Source organism: Microcaecilia unicolor, chromosome 7, assembly GCF_901765095.1.
Source record: "Microcaecilia unicolor chromosome 7, aMicUni1.1, whole genome shotgun sequence".
NCBI classification, from domain to species: Eukaryota; Metazoa; Chordata; class Amphibia; order Gymnophiona; family Siphonopidae; genus Microcaecilia; species Microcaecilia unicolor.
In genome coordinates this window covers 101,281,020-101,299,602 of record NC_044037.1, presented here as the reverse complement: position 1 = coordinate 101,299,602, position 18,583 = coordinate 101,281,020, and the positions used below count along the sequence as shown (strand labels likewise).

At 42.8% G+C, this 18,583-nt stretch overlaps 1 protein-coding gene across 1 annotated transcript in view; it reads right to left on the bottom strand.

Annotated features, from left to right (window-relative positions):
- Positions 1-18,583, bottom strand: part of LOC115474643 (large neutral amino acids transporter small subunit 4-like) — a 115,231-nt gene that overhangs the window by 83,335 nt on the left and 13,313 nt on the right. Inside the window, exons 5-9 of the mRNA XM_030210227.1 lie at positions 18,024-18,246; positions 16,025-16,080; positions 15,165-15,241; positions 12,247-12,339; positions 9,901-10,034 (exon numbers count right to left, since the gene is read on the bottom strand). Coding sequence (XP_030066087.1) covers positions 9,901-10,034; positions 12,247-12,339; positions 15,165-15,241; positions 16,025-16,080; positions 18,024-18,246 — 583 coding nt within the window. The remainder of the gene's footprint in view (positions 1-9,900; positions 10,035-12,246; positions 12,340-15,164; positions 15,242-16,024; positions 16,081-18,023; positions 18,247-18,583) is intronic.

The following is an 18,583-nucleotide window of genomic DNA, read 5'->3' as shown; positions in this document are numbered from 1 at the left end:
TGGAAGAGTGAGGAAGGAGATGAGGGAAAAGGAAGAGAGGAGAAAACCTGCACATGGATGAAGAAAATAGGCAGAAGCTGGATCCACTGGACAGTCAAATCTGCGGAGGACCCAGCTTTTACTTACGGATGTAGGACAAGAAATGAAGAAGAAAGTAAAGAAATAAATGGAAAGGAAGCCCTGGAAACGGAGTTAAGAGGACAGATAGCAGCAGAATCAGATACTGGACCAGCATGATCAGAAAAACAAAGTCACCAGACAACAAGGGTAGAAAAAATCATTTTATTTTCATTATAGTGTTTGGAATATGTCCACTTTGAGAATCAGGTGCTCAATATTAAAAGTTTAGTTTTATTTACTTATTTATGGCATTTTATCCCACATTAAACATGAATTAGATTGGAATCTGGGATGCACAGGTGGACGGGGGGGGGGGGGGGGGGGGGGGGAGGGTACCAGAGAGACATTTACCAGCACACCACTGTCTAGTGCCCACCCATCCAACCTGTTGGCCCACCCAAAAATTGACTTCTGGCTACGCCACTGCTGTGTACAATGCTGGAGACCGCACTTACGGAAAGATATAAACAGGATAGAGTCAGTCCAGGGGGCAGCTATAAAATTGCGGTCTTGGTCTTAAAACATATAGTGGCAGGCACATGAACCTCAACATGTATATGCTGGAAGAGAGGCAGGAGAGAGGGGATATGATAGAGATGTGTAAATACCTCAGTGGTATCATTTTTCAAATGATGGAAACCTCTGTAACAAGAGGACATAAGATGAAGTTAATAGAAAATAGGCTTAGGACGAATCTGAGGAAATACTCTTTCACGGAAAGGGTGGTGGATGCATGGAATGGCCTCCTGGTGGAGGTCGTGGAGACAAAGACTGTGTCAGAGTTTAAGAAGGCATGGGACAGACACGTGGGATCTCTTAGGAAAAGAAGTTAGTGGTTACTGAGGATGGGCAGACTAGATGGGTCATACAGCCCTTACCTGCTGTCATGTTTCTATGTTTCTATAATGTTCACTTATTTCAAAAAGAAGTAACAGCTATCTGTGTGACAAAACAGTGAGTTTTCAGGCCTGTAAACTGTAAATAAGTAACTTCATGAAAATGTATTTCTTCTAATTGACCAGCAGATGGCACTTGTTTTCAGTTTTAAAACTGTTGCAGGAAACACTTTCTGTTTTCCAATTTAGCCTTGAGAAAAGGGTCAGATACTTTCATAGGTTGGTTCTCTGGGCTTTGATTTGTTCTGGACTTCAAGTCTAGCCTGGAGATACTGGATCTTTCTTTAATCTCAGTGTGGGGGTACAGAGGAGAAACACTTCTGTCCTGAGATCCTGTTCAAGGCTTGTGAACAGTTAAGTTCCTGAACTCCCCGGGTGCTACCCAGGTAGCAACAAATGTTTAGATAGTTTTATATTTGATATTCAGTTGCCTGTTATTGTTTGCTGATTTCACCTTTTTCTGTTCCCTGTTCAAGTTCTGTGATAATAAACCTATAGTTTATTAGTTCTGATGTCCTGGACTGACTAAGAATCCTGATTTGTGTTTTTTGGGGGTCTGAGGGTGCTTTCTAGGAACTGTGGGACCCCTTGGAGTGTGGCCCCAGTGTCCTAGAAATTACTGGGAAATAACCTAAGACTGGGACACTAGCCCAGAGGCAAGTGGGACCCAATCAGTGGGAGAAGGGTGCTAGTATAGAGCACGTGCTCAGGTGCAGGCGGACCTGAGCAGTGCTCCATGGCCGCAGGGTTAACCCCAGGCGGGTGCTAGGCATTTCGTGACATTATCAAATTTAGCTCCAAAAAGGAGAGCACCAGTTTCTTCTTTTTACTGCAAGCATAATAATACGTGCAACTTCTAAGACAGACAGGACGTGGCAGGTCTGTGCTCATATCTGAGCAGAAAAAAAATTTGTACATGTGCTGGAATGTGCTTTGAACTTGATGGTTAAGTGGATTATGAATGCCAGAATTAAATTAAATATTGTTTTGTGCATAAATATTAGCACTGCAAACATTTTATGAACAATAAATTTTTGTGATGCTAATATCTTATCTGCAGAATAGCATTCCAGCCCATGCGTAGAAGTGTGCTGACACTTTGGTTTTGCTTAGACTTGGGCACAGTACTAGCTGGCCACACGTAGAACCTAGTTCACATGCATCCTGATTAGCACACATGTTTCAAATTTGTATATGATTAGCTTACTGCATCAACGAGCCAAACTTCAGCATTATGTTTGAGTTATCAGTTCCTTCTGGCTCTATGTTCCCTTGTGCTGATCTTCCTTTTAGGACAGGAAGGTTGATAAGACCCTGGGTGGAGTCTAGCTCCTGTTACTGAAGGTTGGTATGGTGGAATGATGCTCAGCTCGATGAAGTAACTGTTGGTTGTGAAAGGAGAACAGTTTTGCGTGTGATAATTTTTAATGGGGCCAATATTCAGACCACTGGAGACAGCCCGGTTAACTCCCACGATCGGCGGGACTGGCATTGAATATCTGGTTTATCTTTGACTGTTTTAACTTAACTGGCCAAGCCAATATTCAGAGCTGGCTGGTTAAGTTTATGTTTAAACAATTTTATTGAATGAACAATAGCAACATAGCAGTGGAAAAAAATTCAATTGTATATCACAGAACGAAACAACAGAATCTGATCATTTTTCATATATAACCCCATCAACTCCCACATCCATCCCTCCTCCCTACCCACCACCTATCCTTCAAGTCCTTACAGTCTACTGTATTTACCATCCAACATCCTCAGAGGGTCTGTACTCTTATAATTCTCCAAGACGGAAACTGAAAAAAAAGATAAGAGCTCCCGACTCTTCCCCCCCTCGTAATGATACAAAGAAAATTGGAAACTACGTGTGCCATCCAGTGCAGGACAGGGCATAGAATTATAGGCTATTAACAATAAAGCCATGACCCTTCAGGTAGAGAGTCTGCAAATAAGGCTCCCAAATCATCAAAAAGTGTTTTGTTTTTTTCACTTGGAAGAGCCCCTTGCATCTCTAGCCTCCCAAGTAACTAATAAATGGAGTTGATTCCTCCAATGCCAGAAATTTAGGGGTTCAGAGGATGTCCAATTTTGTAAAATGCATTTTAGCACCACCAAATACATCTTAAGAAGTAGCATGACATTACCCCTTGGTCGACCTCTAAATACCCCTTCCTTATCTAACAAGAACTTGGCTGGTTAAATTTAAACCGGCCAAAAATAGGCCTGCTTTTTCAGTGGCCCAATTTGGCTGCCAAACTTAGCCAGCGATGTGCTAAATGTTAATGGATAGCCAGTTACATTGCAGGAATTAACTGGTTAGCTGCAGCGCTGACTGTGAACATTCAGCAGGAGATAACCAGCTATCTCCTGTTGAATATTTGCACTTAGCCAGTTAAGCACCTTATAACTGGCCAGGAGTCATTTCTGGCTGGATAAATAGTGCTGCTGAATATAGAGGGAAATGTGGTTACTAATTTTATTATAGATCATTTTTAAATTTTGTTTCTTTTTGTGAATGCATTTATGTTTGTTTTATAATTATGGATGTTTCATTGTTTGAGCAGGATATAAATTTGAAAAATAAAGAGAAGCCATGCACTCAGCCATCAGTGCACAGCTTTAACGTACGGCTTTCTGCATTAGCCACTACGAGAAAATGAAGGGAAATATTAAGCTTAAGCCCTGCCCAGAGAGATTACTGTACTGTTAAATGAGATGGAGACTTCCGGCCAGCATAAAAGAGGACAGAGGCACCAAAAGGGAGTAAGGAGTTTTAAGAAGAGGAATATTTCATTTATATACAGCTCGAACCAGGAGATCAGAAAAATAACTAAAATACAATTTAATAAATCATAAATCATACAAAACTATTTAAAAAATCTTATAAATAATAAAAAAATAGAACAGAGTAACATAGTAGATGATGGCAGATAAAGACCTACATGGTCCATCCAGTCTACCCAATAGTCACACTCATTATCAATATATGATTAAAACCATGATCTTTCTTTGCCATTTTCAGAATAGAGACTGTAGAAGTCTGCCCAACACTTATCTCCCAACTAATGGATTTGCCATCAAAGTCCACTCCAGCTGATCCTGATCTGCCTTGCCATCTACAGGACATAGAATGTAGAAGTCCGCCCGGCATTATTCTTACGTTACAAGTAACTACTGGAGTTGCCGTCAAAGCTCTCTCCAGCACATCCTAAGCTGTCTTGCCATACACGGGACACAGACCATAGAAGTATTCCCATCATTGGCCTTAGTTCCTCACAGCCAGAGTCACCGTCTAAGCACCACTCAACCCATCAACATACATGTAGTCATTTTTTTGTTTTTATTACAGCCTCTTTCTAACTAGGAATCCTTTGTCTTCATCCCATGCCTTTTTGATTTCCATCACTGTTTTTGTCTCCTCCACCTCCCCCAGGAGGGCATTCTAGGCATCAACCACCCTCTGTGAAAAAGTATTTCCTGACAGTACTCCTAAGTCTACTACCTTGAAACTTCAATTCATGTCCTCTAGTTTTACCGATTTAGTCTCTTGTTATCAAATTATGTTATGCTATCAAGTGTTTACAACCTGCTAACAAGGGATTCAAGGCGAGGTAATGAATTTGAAAAAAGCACTCAACAATCTTCAGGAATTAACAAAAACAACTTAATTTAAAAGATAAAAACAACATAACAGCTTCAACAAACATCTTCAATAAAACAGGTGAGTCTTCAAAGCCTTTAAAAACCCAGTAAATCACTTCAAAAAAAGATCCTTGACTGAACAGGCAACCAATGCAACTTGGACAGCAAGGGAGATACCAGTTAGAGCCAAATAACACCAATTATAGCCAATAGTTGCTTGTTAATGCCAGTTAGCAGCTAATTATTAAATTAAGTTATATGTGTAACTGGCACTATTCCTTAACTTAGGTGCATAACTTTGGATGCGAAGAAATTGTCCATGCTAGTTTATAGAACCGGTGGGATAGAGCACTAAAGTGCCCACCTCAGAAAAGATCCTGCCAAGCCCATTCCCATTCTTACATGCCAAAGACTTTTGGGCAAGCAAAACTACGTATGGAAAGCAGTTCTCTTAGAACTTTCTAGATTCTATTGTGGAAGTAAAAGAAGGTTTGGGAAAGTAAAAGAGGAATCTGTGGAGATAACAGAGTTAAAAATCATATGCATTGTTAGGAAAATAGTATTCTTTGAAATGAAGCTTCCTTCCCAGAAACAATCAAATAATCCCCGCCTGTTGTGATGTCCCTAATATCTCATTATAGGGACATCTATATCCTGTCCCTTTTTTTAAGTTGCTATTTCTGAAGGTTCTCCATCATTGTAACTTGACAGTATTTTCAAAGGGCCTATAGTTCTACATATGATGATTAGCAATAGCCAGATGCTATTTTATTTAGAGTAGATTTTTGAACATTCACTGTATGTGGAGAATTTGCTGACTGTGTATTTTCTTTGTGCTTTGTGATGCCAATTATATATCTTTAAGGTTATAATGCCAATCACATATCTTTAAAGGTTCAACATCTTGGTATGAGCAGAATATCTGTATCCTGTTTTTCCTAGTTTTGTCTTTTTCTTAAAGCCATTTATCATCTTAATAAGCCAGTTAGCCAGCCAATATTGTGTGTATAAAAAGAGGACCTTTGCTAATTGTATTTTGAATGGAATTGGAGTTAGAGAAAGATTCTCTATGTCTGAGATTTGTTCATTTTCTAGACAATATCACTGTACTAAAGAGCGAATAAAATTGCATAGCTGACTTGCTAGACTCATTCCTTGTTTCACAGAAGAGAGTTGCATGGGGACAGAAATCTAACCCATCCCTATCTGTCCCCACTGGAATCTTACCCATCCCCACAAGAATTTAATGGTACCTAAAAAAAAAAAATATCCAGTCATCTCTCTCTATCTCTGGGTTCGAGCCACAGCACTGCAGGCAAGGAAGAAATCGAATTTGGAAGATGGAACACTCTGGTGAGCACATGTAAGGCTCATCTCTGATTCACTGGCACTGTTTGCTAAGAGGTCACCACATGCACACATCAATAGGTCAGGTGACCTCCAATGCTCATGCCTGTGTTAGAGCTGAGGCCTGTTCATCAGCCCAGGAGCACAGAGGGTTAATGGAAGACTTTCTCATCTGTGCTGTTAAAGCAAAGAGAAGGAGGTGGCACTCAAAGAACTTGGCACTTGGTAGGCGAGAGGCTGGCACAGGTGCAACTTACACTTCCATGGGAACCCCGCAGGAGCTGCTTCCATTCCCATGGGAATCCCACAGGAACTACATCTGTCCCCGCAGGAACCCCGAAGAGCTGCTTCCATCCCAGTGGGAACCCCGCAGCCCCAGAGGGGATTCCCGTAAACCCCATTCCTGTACAGGTCTCTATTTCACAGCATTATCACAGAGGATTTTTCTTCCAGGATCCACACCATGTGGATGGTGCCAGTGGCTTTGGATAGCATCTGAGATCACCATAGCCCCAGGGAAGTAGCAGCACAGACAACATGAAGCAGTGGACAGCGCCTGAAGTGGAAGTTAGCACAGGTGGTATTCTTGTGCATGGATGCAGAGAGACAAAGGCAGAATCCATAGAAGACCATGATGACAATCTGACTAGATTTTTGTAGAGCGCAAAGGAGCTCAACTGAAAACTAAATAAGAGAAAACCGAGACTGAGACTTTTGGCAGTTCCCTATGTTGGTCACCTATGTCCTGGGTACAGCAAGCATACCACAGTCATGCTATTGACTGGATCAAAACACTAAAAAGACATCCAGTTTTGAAGCGGTGAAGAGGTCACTGTGCGATCTAATGTAAGTGAAAAGGCTCTAGGAGAAACTTTATTTACAAAAGGCCAATGAGTTTCTTTTGTGTCTCAAAATCTGTCAAGAGATAGTGTGTGAGAGAGGTTCGACCCATACTTAAACAGCAAAAATAGAATCCATGTTGAATCTGATCACAAGTTATTAGACTATATTAAAAAAAGAAAACACCCTCTTTAGTGCCCCTAATATTGTGATGCATGATAAGACCACAGAAGTGTACTTTGCATGTCACATACAAGAAAGGCTCAAAGGTATAGTTTATTTCCTGTTCCGTCCAGTACTACATCAAAGGCAGCTCATAGCTGACACTCCAGACTGTGAAATGCTTTTCACACAAGCAGAAGAGATTTGGAGCAAATGACTTGAGAAGAGTCATTTTATTGACAATGTCATGAAATAAATACAAAGCAACAACAGGATGGATGTGTCACAATTTCTCAAGGCAACAGACTAGTGGGTAGTCTGACAAGAAGTAAGATCTATGTCCAAGAGATAACCTAGCCCTGCTAAATGCAAGCCTTTAACAATGTGAACACATATAACAAATCCAGTGAAGGACTGAGAAACCTGCAATAAGTATTTGCATATGAAGTAACCGAGAGCTGGGTGATCTGAAGGATGTAGGGGTGAGGGAAAGAAATGTAAAGGTGAGGAGGGTTAAAATAGAGAAGAGAGGGATTAGAATACATGGGAGGTGGGAACAGTAAGGGGAAAGAAAGGAAAAGGTGCAGGGGAGAACAATTTTATATACATTCCATCAGAACTGTTTTGCAGGTTGAAACTATATAAAGTTTTAATGCACTGTACTGGAATCCCCCTTTCCCCTTGTGTTTTAGTAACAGAAAAAAAAAGATAGGGGACACACCGTGGGTGTAAAAACGTGGAGGGGCATAATCGAATGCGAACGCCTATGTGTAAGAACTTCCATCTCCGAGAACGGGTCCGTGAAGGGGCGGGCCGAACCGTATTTTCAAAAAAAAAGGACGTCTATCTTTTTTTGCGAAAATACGGATTGTGCCAGGCAAATGCATTGGATTTGGTCGTTTTTTTGAGCTGGACATTTTCGTTTTTTAGCGATAATCGAAACCGAAGCGGCCCAGATCAAAAATGACCAAATCCAAGGCATTTGCTTGTGGGAGAGGCCAGGATTCGTAGTGCACTGGTCCCCCTCACATGCCAGGACACCAACCGGGCACCCTAGGGGGCACTTTTACAAAAAAAAAAAAAAAAAGTAAAAGAGCTCCCAGGTGCATAGCACCCTTCCCTTGTGTGTTGAGCCCCCCAAATCCCCCCAAAACCCACTGCCCACAAGTCTACACTATTACCATAGCCCTAAGGGGTGAAGGGGGTCACCTACATGTGGGTACAGTGGGTTTTGGGGGGGGGGGTTGGAGGACTCAGCATTAAGCAGCACAAGTGTAACAGGTAGGGGGGATGGGCCTGGGTCTACCTGCCTGAAGTCCACTGCACCCCCTAACAACTGCTCCAGTGACCTGCATACTGCTGTCAGGGAGCTGGGTATGACATTTGAGGATGAAAATAAAAAGTTGTGAAACTTCATTTTTTGTGGTGGGAGGGGGTTAGTGACCACTGGGGGAGTCCGGGGAGGTCATCCCCGATTCCTTCCGGTGGTCATCTGGTCATTTAGGGCACTTTTTGGGGCCTTATTCGTGAAAAAACAGGGTCCAGGAAAAGTGTCCTAAATTCTAGCTAAAAACACATACTTTTTTTCCATTATCGGTGAAATGCGCCCATCTCTGTTCGGCCGATAACCACGCCCCAGTTCCACCTTCGCCACACCTCTGACACACCCCCATCAACTTTGTCCGCATCCGCGACGGAGTGCAGTTGAAAACGTCCAAAATCGGCTTTCGATTATACCGATTTATTCGTTTGGGGGAGATAAACGTCTATCTCCCGATTTGGGTCGCAATATAGGCGTTTTTCTCTTTCGATTATAAGCAGGATAGTCTCTATTTGTCGCTTTCTTTCTGTATGTTTTCTCTTCCTACCATGTGGTGGTGCTGTAGGATCACATTTTCTCTGTCCTCCCAAAGGGTAACCACAGATGCTCTAATTTATAAGTACAGCTCTGATGGAGGACAGATTCCAGCTGTAGGGTTAGTCTGAACACAAATGGATGTGAGAGATGTTGGAAAGATATCGCTCTTACCTGCTGCCAATAACAGAAGAGGTGCAAACAAAGTGACTGGCAGAATCACGATGGGAAGGTGGGGTTCAAGTGATGTGATTTTTATTTATTTCTACTTCTTTTGTCAGTTTTTACATGTTGTATTGTGTTTCTTTTTCCTTTTCCCATTTCCCTTCTTTTGTTGCTGCCTTTTTTTATTTTGCCATCTTAATTATGCTGTAAACCACTTTGTTGTGTTTTTAATGAAAGGCAGTTAATCAAATTAAATAAGCATATAAGCAAAAGTGTATATGGAGTGAGTTAATGGAGCTTGGATTACAATGTTTGATGAGGGCCGGGATCTACAGGTTGGGGGTGCATATACCTTCTCACCCCCAGTTTCCCTCTGTGCTTGCATACAGATGAGATCTGTGGTTTTATGGGTAAACCCTGTGGGCCTGATATTCAAAAAAAATGAGATCCTAAATATAAGCATCTAATTTTGTGTCCTATTTCCAGGAGCCTAAATTTTCATCTGAGAATTCATCTTAAGCTAGGAGCTTAAAAGTTATGTTTATAAATTTAGGCCTGTCATTCATTTGCCTAGAATTGAGCCTAGTACTGAAAATCAGTGTTAAGCTCAATTTTTTTCCTACCCTAAATCTGTCCCTGTTGCCACCTACTTTTTATGCTGCTAAATTTAGGAGTTTAGTAAAATTTTGAGTCTAAATTTAGGCAATTCAGCTCTAGTGAAATTTTACAGGCATAACTCTAAGTTATGCTCTTTCAAGTTATAACTTTAAAAGCATAACTCTTAAAGTTAAGAGCATTAAATATCAGGCCCTTATTTTGAGGGGAGGGGGATAGGGTAGGCTGTATAATACAGAAGCATCTCCTTACCTGTAGCTTCCCTCTGTGCCTGCATTACATGGCTGTATGGACCAGCAAAAAAAGCAGTTGATGAACATTAGGCAGGAAAGACCCCCATAAGCCAAGATGATGCTAAGAAACGAGACCCCTGCAGAGTACATCACCTGAACAGAGAAACAGGTCAGTGAACAAATGCGAACAATGATGAACCTCGTTCCATCAAAGCCACCAAGGTTCACGTATGTACAGGAGTTACATTTATATTTAATTTTCATAGAAACCCTCAGCAGCGTACAGCATAAAGAAGGAAATACAAAGTCAAAGAAGCAATAATAAATAATTTACCAACAAAGACAGCACCCCCCCCCCTCCTTATCTGTATGTGCAAATATCTAGAGTTCACACCTCATGGTGTATGCACCTGTGTAAAGAATGGGAGCACGTCTGGGTACTACTACTACTACTTATCATTTCTAAAGCGCTACTAGACGTACGCAGCGCTGTACACTTGAACATGAAGAGACAATCCCTGCTCAACAGAGCTTACAATCTAATTAGGACAGACAAACAGGACAAACAAGAGATAAGGGAATATTAAAGTGAGGATGATAAAAAAGGGTTCTGAACAATTGAATAAGGGTAGGGGTAGTGAATGGAATCAACGCTACATATAAAATGGGGACATATTATATTAACTTACTTGTAAACCACAATTCCTATACAGGTTCTATGCAGGTAACAGACAAGAAAACTTGGACAGTCCCATTCAATTACAATAGATAAATCAATAATGATTTAGTTACACTGCCCTTACAAGCAGATGATCAAAAGCCCTGCGGTGTTCCAAACAGCGCTCTAAAATAGCACTGGAAGAGCGCGGGGCTTTACCGCACCGATGATCAGAGATAATTGCGTGCTTAAATTTGATCATGGGGTAGAAGTGCGGGAGAATTGTGCCTAAGCATGTGCTCAGCACAATCCTCCCACACTTGTTTGACAGGTCTGGCCTATCAAAAGCCCAAACCTGTCAAACACAGGGGCTGGAGGTCCATGGGACCACCAGGCCCCAACTACCCCTGCCCAGAGCAACAGGGGCTGGAGATCCAGTTGGTCTCCAGCCCCCCCTAATTCCCCTCAACAAACAGTCCCTGGTGGCCTAGTGGGCGACCAACCAACCCCCCCCCCCCCCCCCAGCAACAGGGGGGCTGGAGCTCGGAGCTGGCGTAGGGTTTGCTGCGGCCAGTGACCCAATCTTTGGCGCACTGGCCGCTGATCACTGGGGATGAATATGTTTAGCATGCTAGAATTTGCATGCTAGTTGCGTTCAGAGCCCTCAAGCGTGTTGTATCACACGCTCGAGGGCTCTGATCATGGGGGCGGTAGCAAACGCCGGCGCTAGTATGGCGCTAACAGCCTCTAGTGCCGGCGTTTGCTTCTGATCATCCCCCTGTTAAATTGGCTAAAATTCCTACAACAACACATATTTTTGAAACTGAAAAGTTTTCACTGCCTTCTTAAAAATACAATAATTTCTCTGCATTCTAATTGAAGATGACAAACCATCCCACACCATTGCCGCTTGGTATGGAAAGGATTACATTAATAATTTTCTAGATCTAATTTTGCTGACTGCTGGATACCGTAAAATCATCTGATGATGACAATCTACACATCTATGCATTGTCACACTGGGTCTTTAAACCCTATTGTCGCCTGCATATTACCTTAGTGCATCAGGGTATAGTACAGTATCCAACAGCATGAAAAATTTAAACTGGGCACCTTGGGACTTTAGGCCTAACAGGTGCATGGAACACAGAGAGACACAAAGAAAGACTTTAAATAGATTTCACTGCCCTCCCCACCTTTTCCTTGCTTCCCCGTTCTCCACCCCCACCATCCAGACTCAGAAATCGAAGTTGTTGGTCAGCAGGAATCTCCCTGAGTTTTGGGACACGTCTCAGGAGAAAACTCCCCTCCACCCAGCACTCAGTTCCTGGCAGTGTAGTAGCTGGCAAATTTTCCCCACGACTTTTCTGAGAAACCCTCTAGTGAGTTTGGTGTCCAGGAAGATGGGAGCAAAATGTCATCCCCCTCCCTCTACTAACTGAAAGATTTAGAAAAGTACAAAACTGAGACATAAGACATAGGAAAGAAGGAGTGACAACAAAGATTATTTAGGAGGAGAGAGGTAAGAAAGCAGGGGAGTCTGAAGGTGCGTTTTAAGGGTGCTGGATGTTGTGTATTTGAACACAACTGGGGATCATGGACTGCACTGAGAAGACTGTGACCATTAGTGTCCACACATGATTCTTCTGCTTATCTGCCCTCAGGAATGCCCCCCCCCCCCCCGCCTCCCGCCTCCATTATACTTACCCTCATAAGGGTAAATACGGTGGCTGAGGCACAGAAACAGCCCAATACCAAGGCAGTATAAAGGGGCCCTGGACTTCCCAGGAGCACTGGCAACTGTAGGAAGAAATAGAAGAAGTTGTGGAGCACAAGTTGTGAATTTTGTAAAGCTGTTACTCTGGTATGCCCTGATAAGCTTAGAAGATATCTGTCCCAGAGAGCAATGCATTAGAGACGTGCACTGAGGGCTTAGCGCACAGTTTCTTAAAGCAAGCATAACGCAAGCCCTGGTTTTTGCTCACCGATGCAGTAAACAAATAATATGTCAATAGGATTTGTGCTCTGACCGGGGACAGTGCACTGGATGTATGTCCACAAAGTTCTGTGGTAAGAGAAGCTAGTGCTGTGCGCATATCTGAGCAGAAACAACATAGTGGCCCACATCTACACCTGTGCCGAAATGGTATTCTGTGCAGAACATTTTTGCAATGCTGATATTTATGTGAGAATAGCAGTTCAACATATGCACAGATGGGTAACGTAACACTAAGGGCCCTGTTTATTTGTTTATTTATTTGTTGTATTTGTATCCCACATTTTTCCACCTATTTGCAGACTCAATGTGGCTTACAATATTTCATCATGTCAAGTGCCATTCAAGAGTAGATAGATAATTAGTTACAAAAAGAACAGGTATAACATAATGGATATAATCAGTTCAATAAATAAGAAAATAAACAGATTGTCAGGTAAGTATTGATATGTTAGAGTTCCTATTGTTGATTAGTGTGGTACGTCTTATTAAAAAGGAAGGTCTTTAGTGATTTCCGAAAGTTGATAAGGTCATGAATATTTCTAAGCCGCATTATAGGTACGCTAGCATTTTTAGCATACGCTAATGCTAGAGACACCCAGAGAGAAATATATGGGTGTCTCTAGAGTTAGCGCTTCCTCATTTTTAGTGTGCACTAAAAACACTAGTGCACCTTAGTAAACAGGGCCCCTTGTTTTCATAGCCTGCAATACTTTGCAGTTCAATGCGGGTTACATACAAAGAAGCTGGGCAAACCAGGAAATATAGTAATAAACATGATAATTAATTAATAAGTAATACATTCACTTCCTTCCATAATTCTGAAACAGATATGTCTTAAGCGAACATCTAAAATGTGCACAACTCGGTGCCTGGACTATCAGAGAGGAAACGTCTTTGCCTAATTTGGCAAAGTAAAGAATCTTACGTTTGTTTCTTATTTTACCCTTCATCGATGGAAAAGAAAACAAGTTTAATGACTGAGAAACTCGCACTATATTTGACAAAGCGAAACATCTTAAGTTAAAAAGGGGCTAAACCATAACAAACCTTGTCCATTAAATACGACCCTTGACGCTACTGGCAACCAATGAACTTTGGAATAGTAGACTGACAGATGATCAGAACGTTTTAAAGAACAAAATCAATCTCAGCGCAGTATTGTGAATTGTCTGTAGCTTTCACAGGAGTACTTGAGAGCAACCTAAATAGATGATATCACAATAATCTAGAGCCCCTTTTACCAAACTGTGGCAAAAGGGGGCCTGCGCAGGTATCAGTGTGTGTTTTTGATGTGTGCCAAGGCCCCCTTTTACTGCAGTGAGTAAAAGGTAGACCTTTCTTTTTTTAAAGAAGTGGTCATGAGGCAAGTGAAGCACTTGCCGCGTGGCCATTTTGGTAGGGAGCCCTTACCGCCACCAATTGAGGTGGCGTTAAGGGCTCCCACGTTAACCCAGCGGTAACCAGGGCAGCACACGGCACTGCCCGGTTACCACCGGGTACACGCCAGAACTACAAAAATAAATAAATTTTTGTAGCGCCGGATATGATGGCGCACTGGGGGTGGGAAGTACTGCTGGGCTGCTGCAGTAGCCTGGTGGTACTTCCTTTTTAGTGAGTGGTAAGCCCGTGTTGGGCTTACCACAGCTTTGTAAAAGGGGCTCCTAATGAACTCAGCAACAGAGCCTGGACCAGCAGCCGAAATTGATGGTCCTGAAAATATTTATGAATACAACGTAATTTGTGCATGCGAAAAAAATGTGTGGTGCCAATACAATTTTTTCTGCTCAAACCTGTGCGTAGCTGTAGCTATCCTTTGCACAGAACCATCATCTCTCCCATTCTGTTTTTTTTTCTATAAATGGAGGCCATGAAAAAGATTGGTGGGACCCGTATGCTCACAGGAAAAAGAGCAGTCATTAAATTCTCACAGACAGTATTGCAGAAGTATGAGCTAACCCTCCTATGCCTCCTCAGACTTTGCATTATGCTGAGCCTTAAATTTCCTGCACACTTCTCTGCCTCAGTGTGAAATAGTTAATTGTCCGCATTACCATGGTTTTCAAAATGCAGCAAAGGAATGTTTCTCAATCCAGTCCTCAGGGCACACCCAGCCAGTCAAGTTTTCAGGATATCCACAACCACTAAGGCAAAGCTTTGCACAGGGTTGGCTTGTGCCCAAAATTTCTTCCTTCATCGGTCAGTATGATCTAAGCAGATTTTGAGCTGGTGCTAAGCTTAAAATTGTATGTTAAAGCTGATCTAACCCTGCACAAAGCCTGAGCACACTATATTGCATCACTCCAGAGAGGGTAACTGTCCTGCATGAAGCTTTTGGCTTAAGGAATGGAAGAGAGGAGTCTTATCTTGCCTAACATATCATTGAGAATTTACAGAATTTGAGAGAAATTTGTGGAGATCAGTGTGAAGGTGGGTCTTCAAAGGGAAGAGGAGATCTGTCTTACTCCGTTTAGTGTGAGCATCTTCTCATATATACCTGCTGTCAGTAGTTGCAAATTGTCTTTTGTCTTACTTATCCGGCATGCAGCAGTGGGAGGGTATGTTTGCAGGTGGAGGTGTGTGTTGGAGTGAGTAGAGGAAAAAGCAGAGCTCCAAACAGTGTACTTACTGTTAGCGTGGTAAACAGAATGCAGGCTCCACCTATACCACTCAGCATCATTGCAAACATCAGGAAAAATGAAAGGCCTGAAAACACAGCAAAGTTATTATGTGGACAAGGAGAATGCATAGAAAGAACAATGGGGCTTGCAGGGGCATCAAGACAGCATCTAGAAAGGGATCTTGATAGGTCATCTAGAACTAGAGAGAGGATTGGCAAGGATCTCAAGAGGTGATCTAGAACCACAAAGAGAGAAGATTGACTAGGATTTTAAGAACTGATCTAGAACCAGAGAAAAAGGATTGGCTGGAATCTCAAGATGTCATCTAGAATGATAAAAAGATAGAGCTGGCTATAACACAAAGAAGTATGTTTTTCTTCCTGGGTCTGTAGTACCTTCTAGATACAGAAGAAATAATAAGAACAACAAATTGTAAGACCTAGTGCTTATTTACAATACTACCTGTTCTACAAAATGTGGATTTTACTTTCAATTGTAAATCCTGAACCTCCTGAGACTTTCCTTCAGTGTGACTGTGATAGGGTAGCCTGCCCATTTCCTATCCAAATTGATAAGTAAAATCCAGAATAAAGTAAAATCCAGAATAGTACCAGATCCAGGAGCAAATTCTGTTAACTCCTTCCCTATCCCACTCTCCCACTTCCCCTACCTTTAATGCACCTTCGTCAGTAGCTCTGAGACACAGGTAACTATTCTGTTGTATGTGTGTTTTTTCAACCTCTTATGCATTCGTCTAACCTGCTTTCTTTGTTTATAATAACATCACATGAATGAGTTTCAATAATATCCACCAGGCCTGCCACTCTGTCCTAGCAGGAAAGGAGGTTGTTCTGGCTGACTTACTTACGTGTAGAGTTACTGCAGACATAGGCGAGGAGCAGACAAGAGAGGGAGAAGGAGGCACTATAGAAGAGAAAGAGAGAAACATTATTAATATATTTATTTATTTAGATTTTTGCTCACACCTTTTTCAGTAGTAGCTCAAGGTGAGTTACATTCATGTACACTGGATATTTCTCTGTCCCAGGAGGGCTCACAATCTAAGTTTGTACCTGAGGCAATGGAGGGTTAAGTGACTTGGCCAAGATCACAAGGAGCAGCAGTGGGATTTGAACCAGCTACCTCTGGATTGCAAAACTGGTGCTCTAACCACTAGGCCACTCCTCCACTCCATACAGGAGCTGCTATACTAAAATGAGCTAAAATTTGTAGTTATTGGGCCCGATATTCAGTCCACAGGAGCAGTAGGGTCAGCTGCCACCCCCACCCCCCCCCCCCCCCACCCCAGGTGCATTGTTGCTACTTCCTGGGGTGCTGGGAGCAGCCGCACGGCTTTCGGCTCTGCCAGTTCCCTGTGTCCTCTGCCCCGGAACAGGAAGTAACATCAGAGGGAGCAGGGAACTGGCGGAGCCACGTGGCTACTCCCTGCACCCCTCCTGCAGCGTGCATCCGGGGCGGACCGCCCCCACTATCCCGCCCTCGGTACACCACTGCACAGGAGATAGCTCACACAAGTGCCATGATCACTGCTGACCCCTGGTTATTAAATACTGGATCATTTCCGGTGACCAGCAATGAATATCCGGGGGGGGGGGGGGGGTGTTTGGCCGCTAAAAAGTTAACAGGCTATACTGATATTCAGTGCTAACTAATTAACTTTTCAGCAGTCAAAGATAGGCCTGCTATTTAAGTGGCCTATTTTGACCGCTCAACATAGCCAGTTAGGTGCTGAATATCCACACCTAACAGGCTGTGTCATGCGATATAGCCAGCTAGCAGCTAGCCACTAACTGGGATATTCAAGAGACAACCGGTTATCTCCTACTGAATATCCACGATTAGGCACTTAAGGGGAGATTCTATTTATGGCACCTGGAAAATCCACGAGGAAATCATTTTCATCTAGGCGTATTCTATAAGATTTAGGTGCGGTATATATAATACGCTTAGTTGATATCCCAGCGCCTAAAACTATGCGCATCCATTTACACCAATGAAAATGTGGTGTAAATCCCTGCGTGTAGATTTACGCGGACTGGACCATATTCTATAACAATGCACCTAAAATTGTGAACGTCCATTTCCACGCCCATTTCTATGCCCATAACCACACCCCTTTTGAACTGTGCACTTTAGAATTTAGGCGCAGTTCATTACAGCATATGCTTAGCGAGTTGTGCACGTAAATTCTAATTATTGCCAATTAGTGCACATTATTGCTTAAGTGCTGTTAACAAAACTGATTGGCTTGTTCAGCCAATTAAGTTACACGCATTGTTATGGAATACGCTTACATTTAAGCGCAGAACGCTAGGCATGATATATAGAATCTCAGCAGTTAAAGCCTATTTAACCAGCCAACAGTCTTTCCATGTCGGTTAAATATTTTTGAATATTGGGGGGGATTGTGTCTTAATGTAGGATTTTACTGCACGGTAGCTGCAAATTTCACAAAGGACCTTTTGGGAGCATTCCCACTACTGTTATTGCAGGTCATGTGTCCCATTAATGCACGCTATCTGCTGAAAGTTCACACAGGACTACTTACTGCCTCCAGTAAGTGATCCTTCATTAACTCTGTATTATCCAGTTAGCATGCTGTAAGTGTAACTAGCTGGCTAACACTTCCACAACCCTCTCCGTCCATGCCTTGCCCCCAAAGGGAAAAATCTGAAAAAATGTGGTAACACACGATATAATATGTAGAAACAAGAAAACTACCACAAAACCCTGTAACGTGATTTGCAGTCCCTGTTGAAGTTCCTTTTAGCTGGTGCAGGACATCCACATCTCCTCTGCTACTTGTTCACTGCCTCTCAGGGTGGGAACGACCCTCAATGTCTCACCTGCCGATCTGCCGAAGTTGCCTCAAATGGATGGTCTCCAGGAGCACCTGCAGTGGAAGCAAGGTGAAGCCCAGGAAGAAGGAACCAAGGGTGAAGGCCAGATTCAGGATGTCTTCCTGCTGCTTGCATGCAGCTCCATGGTGCTCCTGGACTCTCTTTCCCTTTGGCTCTGGTGTATGAGCTGCAGTGGTGGGAATACTCAGCATGAGCTGGATGTGAACAACTGGGAAAATCAGAGAACACACACAGAGACAGTAGAATGAATGACTACTGTGGCAGAAAGGTGGCACAGTCTTCCGCTCCCACACTCACAGACTTCAGATGGTTTAATACCTTACAAGAAAGGCTGGAGATGTAGAGAAACCAGGAGAAGACCTGAGGTCAGATCTCGGGAGAGACAAGATGATGACCCAGAATTGCATTATTCTACTGTCTGGAAAAGATTCAGCCCTGGCACCACCACTTATGGCTGCTCTAGGCCTCATGCCATAGGGGGCCCCAAGCCTATGTGAAGCTGAAGGAGCCACAGCCTGCCAGTGGGCTTTAGAGCACCCCCCCCC